At 30.5% G+C, this 20,149-nt stretch overlaps 1 protein-coding gene across 4 annotated transcripts in view; it reads left to right on the top strand.

Annotated features, from left to right (window-relative positions):
* LOC105194759 (uncharacterized) overlaps positions 1-20,149 on the top strand; it is a 52,416-nt gene that overhangs the window by 26,962 nt on the left and 5,305 nt on the right. For 2 of the 4 annotated variants that reach the window (XM_011159844.3, XM_039459627.1), the window contains 2 exons: positions 11,055-11,166; positions 16,406-16,590. In XM_011159844.3, the coding sequence (XP_011158146.1) occupies positions 11,070-11,166; positions 16,406-16,590 (282 nt within the window). In that variant the 5' untranslated portion in view covers positions 11,055-11,069. 4 annotated transcript variants of the gene reach the window in all.

Raw genomic sequence — 20,149 nt, 5'->3', positions numbered from 1 at the left:
ACGATCTCGTTAAGATAAAAACTACCCTTCTGTATCGTTTGTGGCAGCCGCGCGATACAAGTTCTTAATGAAGATGTCCCTTTCTCTTGTAGGGATCACACGCATACTAAAATAACCGGTTGTTAGCTTTTGAGTCCCGCTTTACAATGCAGAAAAATTGTGTGAAATGTTACCAAATTACTTTACAATAGTATGATCTACAATGTCACGCGCGAGTATGAAAAATCGTATCATGATATGATTTAATGGAGATTTAGGAAAACTGCATTTATTTCAGTTTCAAAGGCTGAATAGGCAGTTTTAGGTCCATCTGTTGTGCTACGTGAACACATGTCTAAACGCGAATAATTAATAATTTAATACAATTAATAAGTTCAGAGGTACGAAGATCGTCTGCAAAAAGAGATAAATTAAATGTAACTTGTCAGTAGTACAATTACACAGTGAAAAATAAAATGTCTCAGAAAGTCCACTCTAAATTTTAAGTTAAAATAACTCAAAAGTTAAGTTACAATAACTTTTATTTTAAGTTATTAGGTTAAAATAAGAGTTATTTTAACTTAACTTTTGAGTTATTTTAACTTAAAATTTAGAGTGGACTTTCTGGGGGGCATACAAAAATCTTAAAGTAACATTTTATTTTTTACTGTGTAAAAACCGAAGTAGAATTTTCATGGAACTTAAAAGAGATTTCTTTAACCGTTTCTAGAAACAATTAGTTTTAGGCAAAATTAAATATAAGAGGCAAATATAACTTTGAATATAATTGCGCTCTCTACGAACAGCGTACAAAAGAAGTGTATTTAACGTACAGAACATTTCTTTTGAAAATCAGTGGGAATCAACCATAGAAAATTTTGTGCATTTTACTTATATCGAAAGCATATTATTTGCACATTATTATGAAAGTGATATTTTTTCACATGAATGTCACAAGTATCACACATTTAAAAATACGTTGCTTCGTCATATTCCACGACCGAGCAAACAAAACGTGACCTTTAAAAAATCGATAGGCCTTTTTCTAATCACAAATTTCTGACCCTTCCCACTTCGTCTTTTCACCCCTTTCACATCTCCTATGCAGCTTAAATATCAATTGACATTGATAAATTCTAACCACGTAGTTATCGAATGTCATCGAGATTGAGCTGTACGTCATCAACTCATTTGCGATTCAGGGAATAATTTCTTAATGAAAACGTTTCCGGAAAAGGTGAATTCGCGGACGAGAGTCCGCGAGAGAGCGAGTAAGTCCGTCCACCTCCTCGTCATCCGGTCGCGAGGGGATGGCGAAGTTGGAGGGATGAACGGGGCAGGGCAAGAAGAGGACGCTTGCGCCCCGTGACCGCGTGGCCGCTTTCGCCACTGCGGCCACCTGTGCGCCCACCCTGCCTCTTTCTCTTTCGCTCTTTCTCTCTTCTCGTCTCTCTTTCATCCCCCCGTCGAAAGCACGGCTGCTTCCCATATATATAAAGGGTCCCTCGGTATCGTCACACTTCGCATCATTACCGCCGTAACGTGCCAGCCACTCAATCCCCGTGCCGCTCGTCTCTCATCACCTGAGACTAACGCTCAAGAATTCGAACCCGGTGAGTTCGATTTATTTTCTATGCATTTTGCACGTCTATTTGTGTCGCTTCTTCTTGTGCTTTTTGTTTCTCTTTCCTTTTTAATAAACGTCCGCTTGATAATTTACAAGTCCGCGCTTTAGAGTGAAACACGTGTTCTTCTGCAATTTGATTTTAAAAATCATATAAAATTTTGTTATAATTAACTAAACTTCTACATTTCCATTTATCGCTAAATGCACTGGCTCTGAGTTGGATTAGCATACATATTACATTTTATGAAAGAAGAATCACAAAATATTTTAATGCTCCCTGATTTTGTGAAGTGGAATAATTCCGTCAGAATGTTTTATGGTGTGAAAAGTTTTGTTATGTAATTATAGTAATACTGATGCCTGTTGTTTGTGTAATCAATAGTCATAAAAAAGGAATTGTTATGAATAATGCTTCAATCTATCTGTGCTTTTATATTACTTTTTAAATTATTTTTTATAATTGTAATAAGATCATTATTTGTCGTTTTATAATGTTTATGATTTTAATTATGACAAAATTTTGTTATAAGTGATATTTTCTATTTCTCAAAGCGCACTTAGTCGATTTACAATTTGTGTTGGATTTCTTAACTCTTTGTCTACTATCCTCCTGGGTATTTCGTTTCCAATCAATTCTCGTTCGTAAAAGTTTCTCACAAGTTTGATGGATTATTAAATTATATACATTTTATTATTTTCTAAAGTGAATCTGCAGCGTTTCTTCTAGAAAGCTGAAAATATGTTCGTAAATTTTTAGATATTTTTTGAACCATTTTAAACAGGTGAAGAAAATAAACAGATTCGATATAAATACAATTAATGATTGATATATTTAGAATGGTAAGGCGCCTTGAGCATGGTATCATAAGGGTTAGTAAAGAATTTGATTTTTTTATATATCATACATTTTCGTATGTCATATGCATTTCAATGTACATTTTTTATTATATTTTTATATTTCAACACATTTTGTATTATATATTTTTTTATTTTTTATGTTTTTTAATTGCACATAAAATCAAAAGTAATTCTACTTTGATATAAATTATAGATTTAAAAAAATGGAGTTTTAGACTTGAAAGTTTCTGCCACTTTTTTTTACTTCAATTAATACGTATATACGTTTCTTAAATTTTACAAATTACTCAAGAACGTTCTGACAAATCAAATTTGTTTAAAAGAAGTTTAATACAATCTAATCTATGTAGCACATTTTTTAGACGCGTTTTAATTATTTATTTATTTATTTTTTATTATCTTCTTTTTTTATCGATATTTTAATAATTTTTATTTTACAATTGATTTTATCTAATAAAAATGATGTTGATTATATATAATTTAATGATAAAATTAGATTATTTTATTAATTATACTAACGATAAGCCAATTGCGAACAAGTGGAAAAACTACTAGTTTGGTAGCTGAATTAATCTTTATTTTTAAATTTTATTTCTCGACAAAAATATGTCAGGTCTAAAAAACAAGTTCTTTCATATTTGTCAATTAGTCAATGCACATGCGTTTCACACCTACGTTTTCATTCTATTGAAAAAAGTTGAAGAGTTACAACGTGCGTCGCAGTATGAATTTTTAGGAAAAAACTGAAGATTTTTGGGAAATACGTCGCAATGTATCATATCTTTCTACTTGACTAAATCAACATGTATAATCATTTTAAAATCGGTGCACAAGCCACTTTTATATAATTTTATATAATTTTACTTATAAACACTTCACTTTTCATTCATAAACATACAAACAATGTAGATAGTTTAGTTTAGTCTTAAAACATACGAATAATTCTGTAAGGTATTAAGTCAAATATAATACACTTAATTAATTTAATTTTTTTTTAAAGCCTATTTATATAAAAAAATTTTGAAACTAAACAAAAATAAAATCTTTATTTCAGTCACTCACAAAAATAAAATATATTTTTAGTATAGAATATTTGTAAATAAATAAAAAAAATGATTTTTTGACTTTTGGCTTTATTTATATGCTTAAAATATGGCTGAAATCAAGGATAAATTAAAGATAACAAAGAAATTAAACATTATCATGTAAAGCAGTTTTCTAAAATAATTATTAGTCACTAAAACGATATCCTTTAGGGTTTACTGTTAAATCAAAATTATTTTTAATTTGGTCTTTAATTAATCTGAATCTTTGAAAATTTTTAGTCATTTGAGTGCAATTTTGTTTTCTATAAAGTGAGCAGCATTGAAAATCTTTTGATGCAAACTTCACAAATAACAAACAGATAACAATAGCCATGTAAATAGGACTTATTTAATAATGTTGTTTCTAAAAAATAATCTATTCCAAAAAATCGATATGTATGTTTGTTACTTTCTGTAGTTAATAAATTGAATATGTTAGATTACATTATAAAATAAATTATAAAATTATGTATACTTAATAAACTTTGCAGTAAATTTTTATAAAGACAATTTATATACTCACTAGGTTACAAGTTTTTTTTGCATTAAACAAACTGTATTACTGTCGATTCTAGTCCCTCAGTCCCTTTTTACTATGATGTATCTTTTAACCGCATATTCTGGCGTAAAGTGCATTTTTAAGTGATAAACTCAAAAATGGGTTTTGTATAGTGTCTAAATATCTTATTGTCTTATTGAGCTCAGTACCTTAGATTATAGCAATAAATGACACTTTAAAAACGTAAAAAGCTTGAAACTTATAAATCTGTAAGTTTTATAAAAAATATTAATATATAACATTTAGTGAGAATTAATTAGATTTTTATTTTTTGTGGAATTAACGACTGAAAAAATATAGATACGTACCTATATTACGCGCACATTGAATCAATGAAAATTTAAACAAAAAACGCTTCTGTATTTCTCATAAAAATTGAGTATGCGCCTTTATGATTATGATGTACGTAATCCATTGAAAATATCCGGCGAGGCGGTCATTATTATTTTTTTTATCGCGATGTAATGGGTGATAAATTACTAACGTAGGTCAAAGGTATAAAACAGAGGACAAAGAAAGATTGATATTTTGTAGCTGCATTGTATGGCTTACATAGTCGGCATATCTGCGATTTGTAAAATAGTTTCATTTAAAACCTATAATTATCTTTTAGTTTACATATTGTACATTGTGCATGTTACATATTTAATATATTATAAATTGTATAGCTGATTTGTTTTGCGCTTAAAGTTTTATAAGTTACGTTATATGTATGTACATCCTTGTTTATGATGACAATAACGGTAAATATTTATTCAACGTAGTTTGCGTTTCAAATAAAAAGACTTATTATTAGATGCATTTTTTCTTGGACATTGCATGCAGAAATAAATTTAAATAAAAACAATTAATTATATGGAGTTCAATCGTGAATCAAATATTTAGGATCTTTCTGTATCTATAACAATTACATAATTTGTATTATAAATCTTGAAAAATTAAATAAATTAATAAAATCTTAACATTTTCAAAGTACAAAGTATTTTTCGTTTAGTATTTTTGCATTAATATTTTCGTTATTTTAATCAATTATAATAAGGCGATTTTGTGCATATATTTTTGTTTTTTATCTTATGTTTATATATGCTCTTTATATATTAAAGCAGATATTTTTTTTCATATAATTACTCGAAATATGAATCTTGACATACGCTTTATTACATTCTATACGAGTATACAGACTATAAATTTTATTACAAGAGATTTAACATGACGAGTATTCGCGCGTGAACTTAGACACATATGATTCATACAATTTTATTCGTAAGTAACAGATTACAAATTTTTTAATCCGCTTCTCTCAAAAGTTCTGCAACGTCCACATTTTATCAATTTTCTCGACTGGAAATACGTGGGTGTAATTCATCCGCTGATTTAAATACCAGTGTCATTGTGCACCCAAAATTCATTTAATTTAAATATTAATCCGTTATCTTCATTATGCACATGTATACATTGATCTAATCAAAGTCAGTGTGGGGTTGATAACCGATTTGAGCAGTTGGGAAATTTCGTGGGATAATAAATAATTTGTGGAGGGAAAAGAAATCAGGATGTTTTATCACGCAAACAAAGATTTCTCGAAATATCTGATTGATAAGAAGCTTTTAAAACATAATTCTACGATAGAGAAGCGGTATCTAAAATCAATACACGGTGTCTACTTTGTGTCTCATCGTTGCGCAACAAAATTGTGCTTTACGCCACTGCTCGTTTATTAAGACGTTTCTCTAACGACTAATTCAAGCAACAGATAATTACGGATAGATATCGTTACGTGGAGTCTGGACGTCAACGGAGCTACGATGATCGATTTCTTTTTTCTCGTAGCGCCTCTCTTGCTTAATTATTGATACTTATTGATTATACAACAAATTCAATTTTTCCTTGCGCGCCGGCAGGTAAATACGTTAAAAGTCGATATAAGTGATGCGGAGAGTATCCACGGGTAAAAATAGTTAGTGAGTAAAAATACGATTTTGCCATCTTCTCAACGGCATGCGTAAATTATTTATGTTCTTTAAAAGCCTATGCAGCGCGTGCCGAGTAAAAAGATGGGCAATTATTACCCTGGACGAGTACATGTAAATTGCCGCTAGTCAGGGTTGAAAAATGCATAATATTTCTAAAAAATCTTTTACACTATTATGATCTGCTTGCATCGCACACAACACACACGTGTTCGAGCGCGCACAAAGTTTTAGAAATTTAAAATTATGATTTTAGACTTTTTCCAAGAGAGATGGAATGTTTTTATTGTTAATAGTAATACTATTAATAATAATACTATATATTATAGTAATATTATTAGTAATGTTATAACAGAAATTTTTGATAATACATACTATCAAACAATTTATTTTTTTTTGTTCTTGCAATATTTTTAAATAATAATATTTCGAAGATTTGAAAAGTTGTACTTTATTAATATTGTATTTATATTATATTTAAATTGCTCTTTGCACAAATTTGTTTTTTTGAAAAGTATTATATATCTCAGCGAAGCATTGATTAAAATATTAATTATTAAACATTTCAACTCAGAAACTCTGAAGAAAATAATCTGCTATTAAAGATTATGAAGACTTTATTTTTGAATTGATCGTAATTTACATGCAGGAGGTTACATGAAGCAGATAACCATGCAAAACACGTACTACATATCTAAGAAATTGATGACGAAGACGATCTGCATGCTTTCGTTAAGCTATTTGTGCATCAGTTTGTATGAGGATTTTAGAAAAAAAATTCCATTTACAATTTTGTATGTATACATTGTCTATTTTGATGTACATATTTTTATAGATTTATACGTTCAAATTTTTCAAATACTTTTTTATGCGTATGAAGATATAAATTGAATTCTATCTTGAATTCTGACGGAAACTATACATCGTTTAAAGCTTTATAATGCAATTACGCATCGACGCGTGTTGCATCCGTGTACGGTTAACATCGGACACGCGAAAACGATTAAACGGATTTACCCCGGTCAATGCGGTGTGAGTAATCAACAGATCATACGTTATAATTCGCGTCCGTAGAATCGGCGAATAGAATTGGGTTCGATAACTTGGGTTCTGTCGTACGCGGCAATAATCAGAGACTGTTGGGACATAAATAACAACGTAAACCGGATCTCCCCATCGCCAGTCACGTTGGGGCGGTATTTTAAATTTATTTAATAGTGATAAAAGTACTTGACGCGAAAGATACTACATTTTATATCATATAATAAATTAAGTACTTTTAAGAAGACACTTTAGGATCTGCTACATTTTCGCTCGAGTGTTTTAAACATTTGTATTCCCTGCTTCGAATATAATTCTGACAGCATTTTTCAAATTTGTATTTTTTATATTTCATTATTCAATAGATATTTCAAGATGTAATTAGATGCACAATAATAAATAATATTGTATTTTTTTAAAAGGAAAATAAATTATATAAAATTTAAATATTATGTGCAGAATTTATAAAACGCGTAAAACGTATTGTAACGCGTAAAACGTGTTACAATATTTTTATTATCTTTTTGCGACTTTTCCTTGCACAAAGAAAAGAATAATATTGTTTCGACGATGCGTGTTTTATTTACAGTATAATGTATATTCCTAGTTCAGAACAATTTATGCGCAATTTCTTCTTTAGATGACCCGTAATACTGTGTTCGCGTGTTGTTATTCTGAAAATTTTTAACAAACTCCCGGCGACGAGGGAGTGGAAGTTATATTAGCGTTAATGGAATTTTCATCTTCGATAAATAAAGCGTAATATGTTTACATACGTTTCAGCCGCGTAATTAATGTTACAGATGGAAGAAGGTAATGTCGTATCTTTCCACGGCAAGGAAAAAAAGGGGTCAAAGTTCGATTTTGGCATAGGCCGTCGTTTATTGTGCAAACAGAGATACGTATAATGGATTTGTGTTTGAATTTTACGGCCGAAGGCGCAGATTACGCACCGGCACAGGTGTCACACATGGACGGAGCTTTCTTGTTCTCTGTGATTGTTCCTGCGTTAATGGGGGTTACTAAATTAATGCGCAAATCGGGGCAGAGCTCGCGACGCTCGCACGGATACCCTCATAGCGAGTTAAGTGGTTGCGGTACGAGTTGCGTGGAAATGATAATTCGATATGGACATGTCATATTCACGTGCAGACACTTGTAATGCGCGTCATTAAATTTAATGTTGCTCCAAAAATTAATGTATATTGTACATAGCACTTAATTCTACATCGGCGTGCGCGCGGTAATATGCGTCGCCTCACGACGCGGATGCGCGATCCGCTCTCCTAAGTAAAATTAATTATAATTCGATGAATTATTCAGGAAACGCGATGCCCGATACTGAGTTTTTTTTTTCTCCTGCTTCTTGTCTTGTCACTTGAGCCGTTGCATGGCATAAATAATAATGTAGCTGATTGGATACTGACGTAGAAATGTTAGCTCGTTAATATTATGACCTCGATGATATTGATAACGTGACCCTTTGAGAATCGAGGGGTGCGCTTTGGCTCATATTCCTGAATGAGCTAAAAGATTTTATCGACAAAATGGTATTGAAACGATGAAAGTTTTTCTTGAACTTTTAATCATAAAATAAAGATTTGTAATGTCAGCTTTGAAATTTAGCTTTTTCGATAGATGGAATAATTTTCTTCGCCACTTCAGTGCGAGTATTACATAGTGAGTATTAACTATTCAGGTAAAATTCGATGTTTTGGCTCTACAATGCGAGCTGAAAGTTATCGAAATTTAAAAACTGAAGACTTCTCTAAGTTTATTCTTTTTTTTTCCTGATTAATACAAAAAAATCCTGATCACAAACGCCCGAATTTTGGACCTGAAACTAGTTGCAAAGAAGAAAACAATGAACAATTTGATTTATATAATATTTTTTACAGCGAAAATTACTATAATTTGCTGCAGTTTGAAATAAAGAACTTTTAGGGCCACTTCAACCAAACTCTGATTAATTTAATCGACCGATTAATTTATTGGAATTAACCGGTCGCATTTGTCTATTATATGAAATGACATATGCGATTGGTTAATTCTAATGGACTAATCGGTCAATTAGGTTAATCGGAGTTTAATTAAAGTGGCTTTTAAATGAATAAGTGGATCTGAATTTTTGCACGAATATTTATTACAGTTTTATTAAATATTTATTTAGAGATATTTATTCAGATATTGATGATTTTTATTAGTATATATTGATTTAATTTTGATTTAATTATGTGGTAATGTTATTTCCTTATTTTTGCAAATAAGTATTGCAAAACGTGATTTTACATAAGATTTAGAAGTAAACAAAAAAACAAGTAACTTTTAAATCAATAAGTGAATTGTGCTTAAATTTGATACAGATATTCAAACGTAATACTCGAATATAATAGAATTCTATGAAGTTTTTATTTATTTGTAATTTTTGAGATATAACACATTTTTACAAATGAAGAATTATTATCATGCACATACGTACGCATATGTATAAATTTCTTCGTTATTACCCTGTCGACACAGTTATGTTTCACTACACTACATAATAACTATAAATTTCAATATTACATTCTGTATAACGTAAAAGTTGCAACAATGTCGTTTCTTATAATTTCGAGAATAACGATATAATAATATATTTATATTATTTATACAACTACTTTAGTATATTGTCTTTGTAGTTTCATCATTTAAATTTTGTATATTGAATCACGTGTTTATTGTGTAAGTAATATGTAGCATTTGCACATTTGTATTACATAAAAGAAAGGAGTAAATACAAGTGATTATGATATAAATACCATGACTTTTGGTCTTTACTCAGCCTGTATTATTTGAAAAGTTTACACAGAAAAGTTGATTTAAAAAACGAAAACTCTTATTATTATTTTAAATGTCATGAAATATTTATTACATAAAGTATTATTCCCAAATTATACAACAGTTATACAAATTATGTCGATTGGATAAATATCTAATTTTTAAAAGGTGCATTTTAGTTAATGTATGTATTTTAACACTCTTTCGCGTTATTAGTTAATTAACTTTTTTTCTGTCAATTTAAAAATAACGTAAGAATAACAAAAATATGACATTTTAATGACAAAATACAATAATTAAAAAAAACAGAAAATTTAAAAATGTTTAAAATTAGTAATAACTCTCGCGAATCACATGTTTCTCTATAATCAAGTTTCTCGGAAGAATGACCTAATTGTGAGATTTTGTATAAACAGTCTACTGCGGTACGCTAAAATAAATATGATAGAACTAGTAGATTTATAATTACAGTAATTAACAATGTTTATATTAGCATAATAAGAGACAAAATTCAGCAAGTGACGAAGGAACGCGTTTAATATAACTAGCTCTTTACAACGCACGCGGGAGAATGATTTAACAAAATATTTTACATGATAAAATTATTATAACAACGCTCGTTCTCTTCAAAGTCTCTCTCGAGCCGGCGATGTTATTTAACCGCGGAGCTCACTTGACTCGATTGTTATCGTAGCGATCTTGAATTTATCTTCCCTCATTTTCGTCAAACGTTCGCGATGCCCAAACGCCACATGGGGGAACTCTATATCAGCGACGGACGTTGTATATAGCGACGTTGTATTTCAGCGGGGTCGAAGCTTCTACAAAGCGCAAGTCCTAGTGAAGCGAAACTGCCGTCGCGCTGTGTTGTGTCGTGCTGCACCGTTCATTGTTCGAATTATGAAGTGCCGGTGTGACGCTCTCTCATTCTCGCAATGTAAAAGAAAAAAGGAAGAAAGAACGAAAACTATTCTTTGATTAGATAACACGCTTGACACATATGCGCGTTCTCGGGCCGCACATGACCGGAGCAAAATACGTTTAGGACACGTTTAGGTCCGTAAAACCGACCGGAGGAATTAAATTACATGTACATAGAATTATTTGCTTGATTGCAGAGGACAGAGGAGGCCATGTATGCTAAACGTTGCGCAGCTTTCGTTCTTTTCGTCGTGATAGTCGTGATAGTCGGCCTCGTGGACGCCACTGAAAATTACGTGGACTACGGAGGTGAGTGTTACTCTTTTTCCACGAATTTATCCATTCATTATTTACTTGAAAACATGCAGTAGTTGCAGAATAATCATTTGCGTTTTCTCTCGGAAAAAATTTTTATATACAATTACATATGATTATATACAGAATGTGCATAATTATATATGTGCATAATTATATAATTATGTATACAAATTTTTTCAGTTTTATTGTTTATACTTTTATTCAAAATAAACAGTTTTGCTACTTATTTTTTGTTACGGTGAAATAAACCCAATTTCAAGAAAGTTGTTAAGATTGATGCGGCACATTAGTTTTGTATTTATATTGCTTTGGAAATGTATAGCGTAACTCTTAGACTTGTACCATTCTCGGGACAACTCCTATTCTTCTTTGAAATCGCAACAACAATAATAAGCTTCTTATATTACTCCAAAGTTCATATTTATGAATTCCTATAGCTATAGCAAATACCCTCCGCTCTTTTGATGTACATTCGCGTTTTTTCAAGCTATCCCCTCGCGCTATAAGTCTCATTAAAGTTTCACTCTTACTTGGTATGATAACACGTTTTGTATTCCATTACCGGTAATGCCGTGTATTAACGCGAGCGCGTCTCCTACTGTAATAATTAATGATCGCGAAGGATGGCTTATTAAGCCGCCAGCTTCTAGTCCATACAGCGAAAAACGTAAGTCTAATTAAACCTTCCATCGCATTGCACTCGTTAATATGATGGTTTTGCCCTATTTGTACTTATATGGTCAGTTTTATCTTCACGTACATCTGTAGAATAATTTATTTAACTTGATTCAGAGTAATTTTTATATTATGTACATAGGGTAACTTGCGTGTATGCTTTTAAACAGATTAAATAACCTTTCTGTAAATTTAACAGTTAATTTTTGTTTAAATAAAATACATATATATTAATAATTTTTAGAATTATAGACAATTCTCAGGATTGAAAAACTTGGCGAAATTTTGAACAGATTTCTATTTTTAAGAAAAATAATAAAATAAAATAAAATAAATATAAATTTCACGACTTTTGCTTTAAATTCGTTACAAAAAGTTTACCATTTTTATCACAAATTAATGAAAATTAATGTAAAATGTTATTAACATACAGATATTTGCCATCCAATTTTACACGAAAATTTAAGAAACAGTTTTGCTAATGTATCTAAAAATTTAGCTGGATACAGATTTAAAAATAATTTTGTTAGACCATCAAAATAATTGTGTAGGACACTCAAACTGGTTAATAGAATATTAAAACATTTTGCGGTATTGCTCATTATACTTAAACATCCTTTATAATTATTTTGATGATCCTGCATAAATCGAGTTATTTATGTTCATTTCCACCAACGCAGATTAACTTTGAACTCAGTTTAATTTACTTTTTACTTTTTTCCAATTTTTAGAACTAAAGAAAGATAAAGAGTAAATTAAACTGAAATCAAAGTTAACTGCGTTGGTGGAAATAGGCATTAGCCGGAGAAAATTTAAATAATAAGTTCAAGAAATAAACAAGTTTTATCTCAAAAAATCGAGCAGCTTCATTTTAGAGCGACAAACTTGTAAGTGATAGGTCACGGGTTTGAACCCACACATTTTAAGTATACAGATTTTTAAAAGTTCATAATCTTAGCAAGGGGCAGAGCCTTGCTAACAGGTGGTAAGGACGACTATCCAGAGAATAAATTCAGTAATACACATCAAAGTTTCAGGCGCGATTAGAAGAGCTTTTATAGCTACAACACTGCGACAAGGAAAGAAAAGAGAACCTACCTGTGTTATATTTTCCCACGAAAACTCATGAGGAAAGTAAGAAAATTACCAACTCTGCCATCATCAGTCACGACGTTTGAAATCGAAAACCGATCAAAAAGAAGATTCCAGAAAAAGAAACAAAATCTCAATAATTCTGAGCATATCCAAGAAAAAATATAATACTGTTAATACTTACAAAAACTTAAACATTATTTTGCAGACAGTATTTATGGACGTCCTCTCATTGCCTAATAAAGATGATTTTGCATAGCGATGAATAATAGTATTTAATACGAAACGCAGTTTATTTAGGATTAGGAATTATGTTAAACTGGACGCAAGATTTGGACTTATCGTAAATCCGATCTGATCATATTGATCGTCCTACGTATCACTTTTATTGCTGCCCTTAATCGCAGTCGTGCAATCGGTCAAATCTCTTTCCAATAAATAATCGCTCTTAAGAGAGTGGTGTTCTATCGTACGACTTTTTTTTGCTCTCTCTCTCCGAGCAGTGTCAAAATGATCTCGTTACAAGTAACAACATCGCTGTTTCAGACGAGTTAGGGTTCTCTCGCAAGAATCGTTCCATCAATACGTTTCACTCTTGCACGAATGAGTCCCAGTGTACGTGGTTTTCCCGCAGACCGCAAAAGCGTTCAGTCGAGCGTCACAAACATCGATGTCAGCTACACTTGTTGTAGTTGGTATACATTTCGGCAGTCCTTTTTTTTTCTCTCAGTGAAAGACAATCAATCTTCCTTCTCGAGACGCGGGATGTAATATTTCGATGTATTATTTATTAAATCGTCTGAAATTGTGCACGGGAGTGTTAGGAAAACTATTAGCAAAGAGCAAGGCAATTTAGTTTCATGGAGGTAATAAAATTTAATATAACATTCCGCATTATAACGCGAAAGGCGAAGCAGCACGTTGTGATAGTCAACAGGTGCATCGGGCAACCCCATCTACATTCAAACTCGCGTTCCGTTAATTTTATTTTTCTTACGGAACCTCGCGTTTGATGCGTAAAAGTTAAAACACCGCAATCGCAATGTATTTTAGTCTCGTATTTTACAATTTTTTTTCGTTACAAGAAAATAAAATTTATCCGATTGATTGTGCATGAGCTGCGGTTTTGAATTAAAAAACAAAAAAAAAGAGTACACCAACGTGTTTCACATCATTGCGCGTCCTCGAATTTTACCACGCAAGTTTTTCATAAAGTTGAAAGGTGCCTATTCAATCGGAAAATGGTTTATCTTTGTGGGATATCGAAACACGCGGGAAAATTCTATCGTTTGTGTTCTTGGTTGGCATGTAATACCTACTACTATGTTATAATAAAAAAGATCGCTTTTTTATTGATAAGGGCAGGTTTATCGAACTATTATTTGAAAGTAATCAAAGAGATATGCAACATCTGCTTCGAATCTCTTTGTTCCCAGCATTCATAAATGCATTTTCTTTTACAACATGATAACGCACGTGTTCTTAAAATTAAATTTTTTTTATAAAATGCAACAATAAATAATGAAAGTTTTTTAATGAAATAATTTTTAAAAATTTATTTTGTATGTATTTTATGCAAACAAAAAGACTTGCGTAAGGTATAAAATATAGTTCTGTCAAGCTTTATGACTGGTAGCAGTGAGCTTCTACGGTTTTCAAAAATATTCGAAGAATATCTGATACCTATAAATCTTGTAGCAGCACAATGTGCCTACGTATCTTCGTTAAAAAAAAAAATAGTTGTGATAATGATTCTGAATACCGAGAGTGAGAATAGTTCTGAATACGTGCACGTCAAGATATAAATGTATATACGTATATGATAAACGATACATCAGATAACGTCAATAGAATATGTGTTTTTCGATTTTTTTTTTTTTATAGGACGACCTATGCGAACGAATAAAAGTGAATAATCGTTATAACGTGCGTTACGTACGACAGTAACCATATAAACGCCCACCAATTCGTATGACCCTACGCGCCCATACGAAGAACGCTACTTATCGTAAAGCGGTTTAATGCCGCATAAAACGGACGTACTTGTAAAGCGTCATACTCTTTCTTTCTCTCTATTTTCACGTAAAACTGGACGTGAGCATCGCACACGCGCGCCTGATTTACATTTTTTTTTTTTTCGAAAGAAAGACGCGAAACACGTGCATCTCCACGAAAGAATCGCGCTCGGCGCACATTCCAAACCCGTGCGGCACAGAATACAATGTAACATTTCAACAACGTTGCAGGAATATTGCAGAAATGTTGAAAAGTTCCTGCAGCGATGCTGGAATGTTCTGTACTGCATGGGGAGATCGGATGTTTTTTTTAGAAACATGATATTACTAATTTTTATTCAATTTAGAGCTGTGTTATGAGCGGAAAAGTAATTTGGCGCGCAGTTTGATGAATTTGAAGAATTATATAAAATTACATGAATAAATTTAAGCACTAAGATCCAGCTACGACCGTTGAAGGCGTTCTTGTTTAGTTTGTGTTGTCACGTTATCGGTCGAATATTTCTCTACTTTTTTAAAAACGCTGAGAGATAGTGTTTCTCTTCTGGGTCGTAAGATAACGTTGCGACGGAAACGATCGATTGAAAACTTGTCGATGTTATGATAGAAGATTCTATTGATGCTTCCAAAAGGTGTGCCATTAATTCCCAAGACGCAAGCTTCTGCGCAGTTGAAAAATTTGTGTTAAATTTATCGCATGTCCTAAATGGTCCACTCTAATTTTTATGTTAATTTAAAACAAGATAAATATGTTAGAAAGTAACATAAATATTATGTGAAAAATGAACACAAAAAATGTAACTTGACACAGTTTGGAAACGAAATATGGAAACATATTTTTTCACTAAAATTAACATTTATAATATGTTGACATTTATCTTGGACTTTATGTTTTAAAACTACATTATTTTTATGTTAATTACGTCGCTCATCAATTGTGTCATTTTAACACTAAGAAATGTCAAATATTAGTTTAACACAAAATATTCGCATAACATCACGTTGTGTTAAATAAACTCTTGGATATGTTAAAAAAATTGACACAAAAATTTTAACAAGGACCGATTTTAACATAAATACAAAATGTTTTTTTACTATGTAGCGATGGTGTTCGTTGATGCTTTAGCAGGGGCAAAAACTTTAATGACTGTTCGAAGATTTGTTTGCAATAGGAATTAATGTTGAATGCACCTAGAATTGTGAATACACGGGACATCGACGTACCAAGCGGGATTAAAGCTCCGTTAAAGTCTCATAGAAGGATTTGTCCGCTGTATTGTGTCGACAGCGATCAATACGCGTAAAACAAAAATGATGTTAAAAGTCGCTCGTTAAACCTTGTTTCCGATCACGAAACATAAGATGATTACTTTCTGTATACATACTTATACACGCGTACATACACAGATCGCACAGTTATATGCGAATCTATACGTTTATATGTACAGAAGAAATGGCGGAGAAAGCGCCCGCGGAGAACATCCACGAATTGTACAGACTCTTGTTGCAACGCAATACCTTGGATAATGGCTTTGGCGACATCCCCCCGCAGCAATTGATACTCCGGAAGTCGCTGCGATCGGCTTTAGCTGCGGGACATCTTCGGTACGGTCGTTCTGGATCACAATTTTCCGTAAGTTTTCATTGCATTTTCGTATCAATGTATAAATGTGATTTCTTAATTAATATTTTAGGGTTTTTATTGTCTTCGAATGTTTAAGGGAAAAAAGAAACACAAAAACTCTTAAAATATTAAATTTATTTAATTATGTACGTCAGCAGAGAAGCTCACTTTAAACAATAATTTGTATCAGAACATAATTCTTTTTATAATTTTACTAATAATATAAAAAGATATTGAAAGAATAAAAAATATATGATTTTACATACAGTTTCTAATTCTTTCGAATTACGCGTCGTTCTTTACCTTTTTTAAACACAGTTCTTGAAATGAATTTAAAATGTAACGTTACAGAATTAAATTGAAAATCAATGTAATATCAGCAATGCTAGCATCTCTAAAATTCATCCACTCTGCACTGTACAAAATTTTCTCAAAATTACCCAGTATAATAGATGTAAAGTTATTAAGTAGTTGTAAATTTTCACGCATTTGTAAATTTGCAATATACAAGGGTAAAATTAATTTTGCCATTTGTAATTAAGTAGATTGCAGAAGTAAGTTTACAACATGTCTAGATAATTATAGAAATGATGAGGTCAATATGTTTTAAAATTGTATTTTATATTATACATTCAAATATTGTCTCTCTATCATACATATTGTGAACAATAGAATGATTACTTACTGTACCCGCACATAGTGATGCTAGGTGGGCAAAGTTTTCACGCATGCACAGTGACTGTTAATCGGATTATATTTCACAGCGATATATGGAATATTGTTGTATTACGTAATATTAAAAAATTTAGATCATATATATATATATACATTATTTAGATAATTTACATATAATATAATACTTATATATCTTGTTATATACGTAATTTATCGTATAAAATAAGATATATTTACTCAATAAAAGCAAATCTACATATTTTTTTTGTGGAATTATATAATTTCTATAAAATTACATGATTCTTTTATATTTACGGGACTAACCGTATAATTTTTACATCTATTATATGTAAATTTATTAAATTTTTTTACAGTGTGGAGAAGAAAAAGATCTGTTGCAAAAAATATTACTTCAATCAGGGTAATAAAATATTAAAAGAGCTTACAAAAAAGCAATTCTAGTTTTTTTTTGTTTATTTTGAACGTGATGTAACTCCAAGTTCTGTACAATTCGATGCCAAGAGATAAATGCTTTATAACAAAGTCAACATATCTTATCATGAGTTATTTATTTCTATCTCAAATATAATTTACAATATGCGGACTCACTATGCGTACTTTGTATTATGCAGAACACAAGAAAAGCTACCCCACATTTAGGTCTTAACTGGTCTTAACTCTAAAGTAGCTTGATAACTCTGGTCACGTGTCTTATAAAACGCCTATCTTTTTTGTTGCCTTTACTCAACTCATCGTTAAATTATTCGCGCAAGTTTTATATAATTAAATATCGAATATACCCCAGGTAGCACATGTCGATTTTACATACGTTTTATAAATTTATATATAATTTTAGAACCGAAAAGAACTAATAAAAACATTATACCAGAAACGTTTTTAAAATCACAATTTATGAAACGTAGTTTTTACGTTGTTATACAGTTAAAAAAGATTTTTTTTCTATTATAAATAACATATATATATATATATATATATATATATATATATATATAATTTGCTTTATTATATAATATATATAATGTTATCTGTTATTATAATCTATATTACATTTTATTCATAAATAATATAATCAATATATTTTTTTTATTTATGTTCTAATCGGTCTTCATTTAACTTGTGCACGCCCAAACTTTTCCACTTATTGTATTCTATGCGTGAATACATATGTTACACATCATACATACCTTGCTGTATATGTATCTGTCCTCGTGTAACACGCATGAGTGAAACGCAAGTCTTGTGTTTCCTTTAAAAACACTGATTGTTAGTATATTTTTTTAATATATAAAATAAAAATTCAAGTATGCAGTATATCTTATAGTATTGTTTGTCGAAAGAATTTTATTTATAATATTTTCTCGTCCGTAAAATAAATGTTTCTATAATTTCTTGAAAGTCAAATATTTTCCAGAAAAAAATACAATTAATCTAATGTTTTTCGAGTGTACATTTTAACTCACAAGAAACATGCCTAGAACTATTAGTTATAAAATAATTACAAAACATTATATATATATATAATATATATATATATATATATATATATATATAAGCTGGATAATAGTATTAATTTGCGAATCATTTGTATTGTTATGTTAGCGATTTATTTTAGTTATTTAATTATTGAGCTGATGCAGATTTGCGTAATTTATTACATAATCTTTAATATTAATCAATTAAAATTAATTATTTGGATTAAATTTTCTATTTTACATATTTATTATTTTTAACATTATTTTGATGTGTTTTGAAATTGTAACTCACATAGCCATCTAATAAAGAAAATTTTGCTATAAACCGATTACGAAAAAGAGACAGTTCTAAAACATAGAATTTTCATAATTTTTCATAATGCATGCTTAGTATAATTTTATGATATTGGAATTCTCTTTGACATGGATATTCTTGTTTTGCATGAGTTACTTCTGTTTCCGGAATGCGTGCAGTTTAATTCATAATGCTTTTCGAGTCCCCTTTGCATTCTGTTCTTAATATGGCGAGTATTCCCTGGGAGATTAATTTCCTCGTAATTAATGAGAGTGACTCTTGCCAACTAAAGTATGGTTACGACGTGCATGCTGGTTATCTCGTAGAGCAACAGGGATAAGGATTGTAATAAGGAAAAATATCCGTCTAATATATAGTGGGTTAAAGCTTAATTTAGTTATTCAAGCTCTCCTCACGCTTTAATAGACAGACTAACATATAGTCCGTCTATTAAAACGTGATGAAAGCTTGAATCACTGAATCTGATTGATGTGGATAGAAAATATTATTCAGTAAATAAAAGTGGTTTAACGCGTACATACTATGTGAAAATATTACGTCGAGGCAAAAAAATACATGCAAAATGTTGTGTAGACCTGCAATTTTTCTTTCAATCGCCTTTTTTCTACCTTTTATCTAGGGACACATTTAAAATCTATTATCGGCAATAAAGATTTAATTAAATACAATAAATTTAATATTATACCTTTTTTAACGGTGCTATTTCTATATGCATTATGTATTTATTGTACATATCATTTTACTATTTAAAGAAGTCGTTTGTACTAACCATTTACATTTCTCTTCGAAGAATTTTGCAAGAACAATTGGTTTGCAAAAACGTTTTTAATTCTTCATGAAAAACTAAAGTATCTTGACATTTTGAACAAACTTCATTTCTTAGAGCTTATATGTGTTTTAAAAGCTTTCATGTACAGTTAAAAAACTTCTGTTAACTTAACACAATAATGTAAGAAATATATAAGAAATATTATATAAATATTATGTAATAAAAACATACAAAAAATGTAACATTAATACAATTTAAAAACAAATTATAGAAGCATATTTTTTCAATAAAATTAACATTTATGTGTGTGTTGAT

The sequence above is a fragment of the Solenopsis invicta genome, chromosome 1 (genome assembly GCF_016802725.1).
Source record: "Solenopsis invicta isolate M01_SB chromosome 1, UNIL_Sinv_3.0, whole genome shotgun sequence".
In the NCBI taxonomy this organism is placed as follows: domain Eukaryota; kingdom Metazoa; phylum Arthropoda; class Insecta; order Hymenoptera; family Formicidae; genus Solenopsis; species Solenopsis invicta.
Note: the sequence above shows the minus strand (reverse complement) of the source record. Positions and strands in the feature narration are given on the sequence as shown.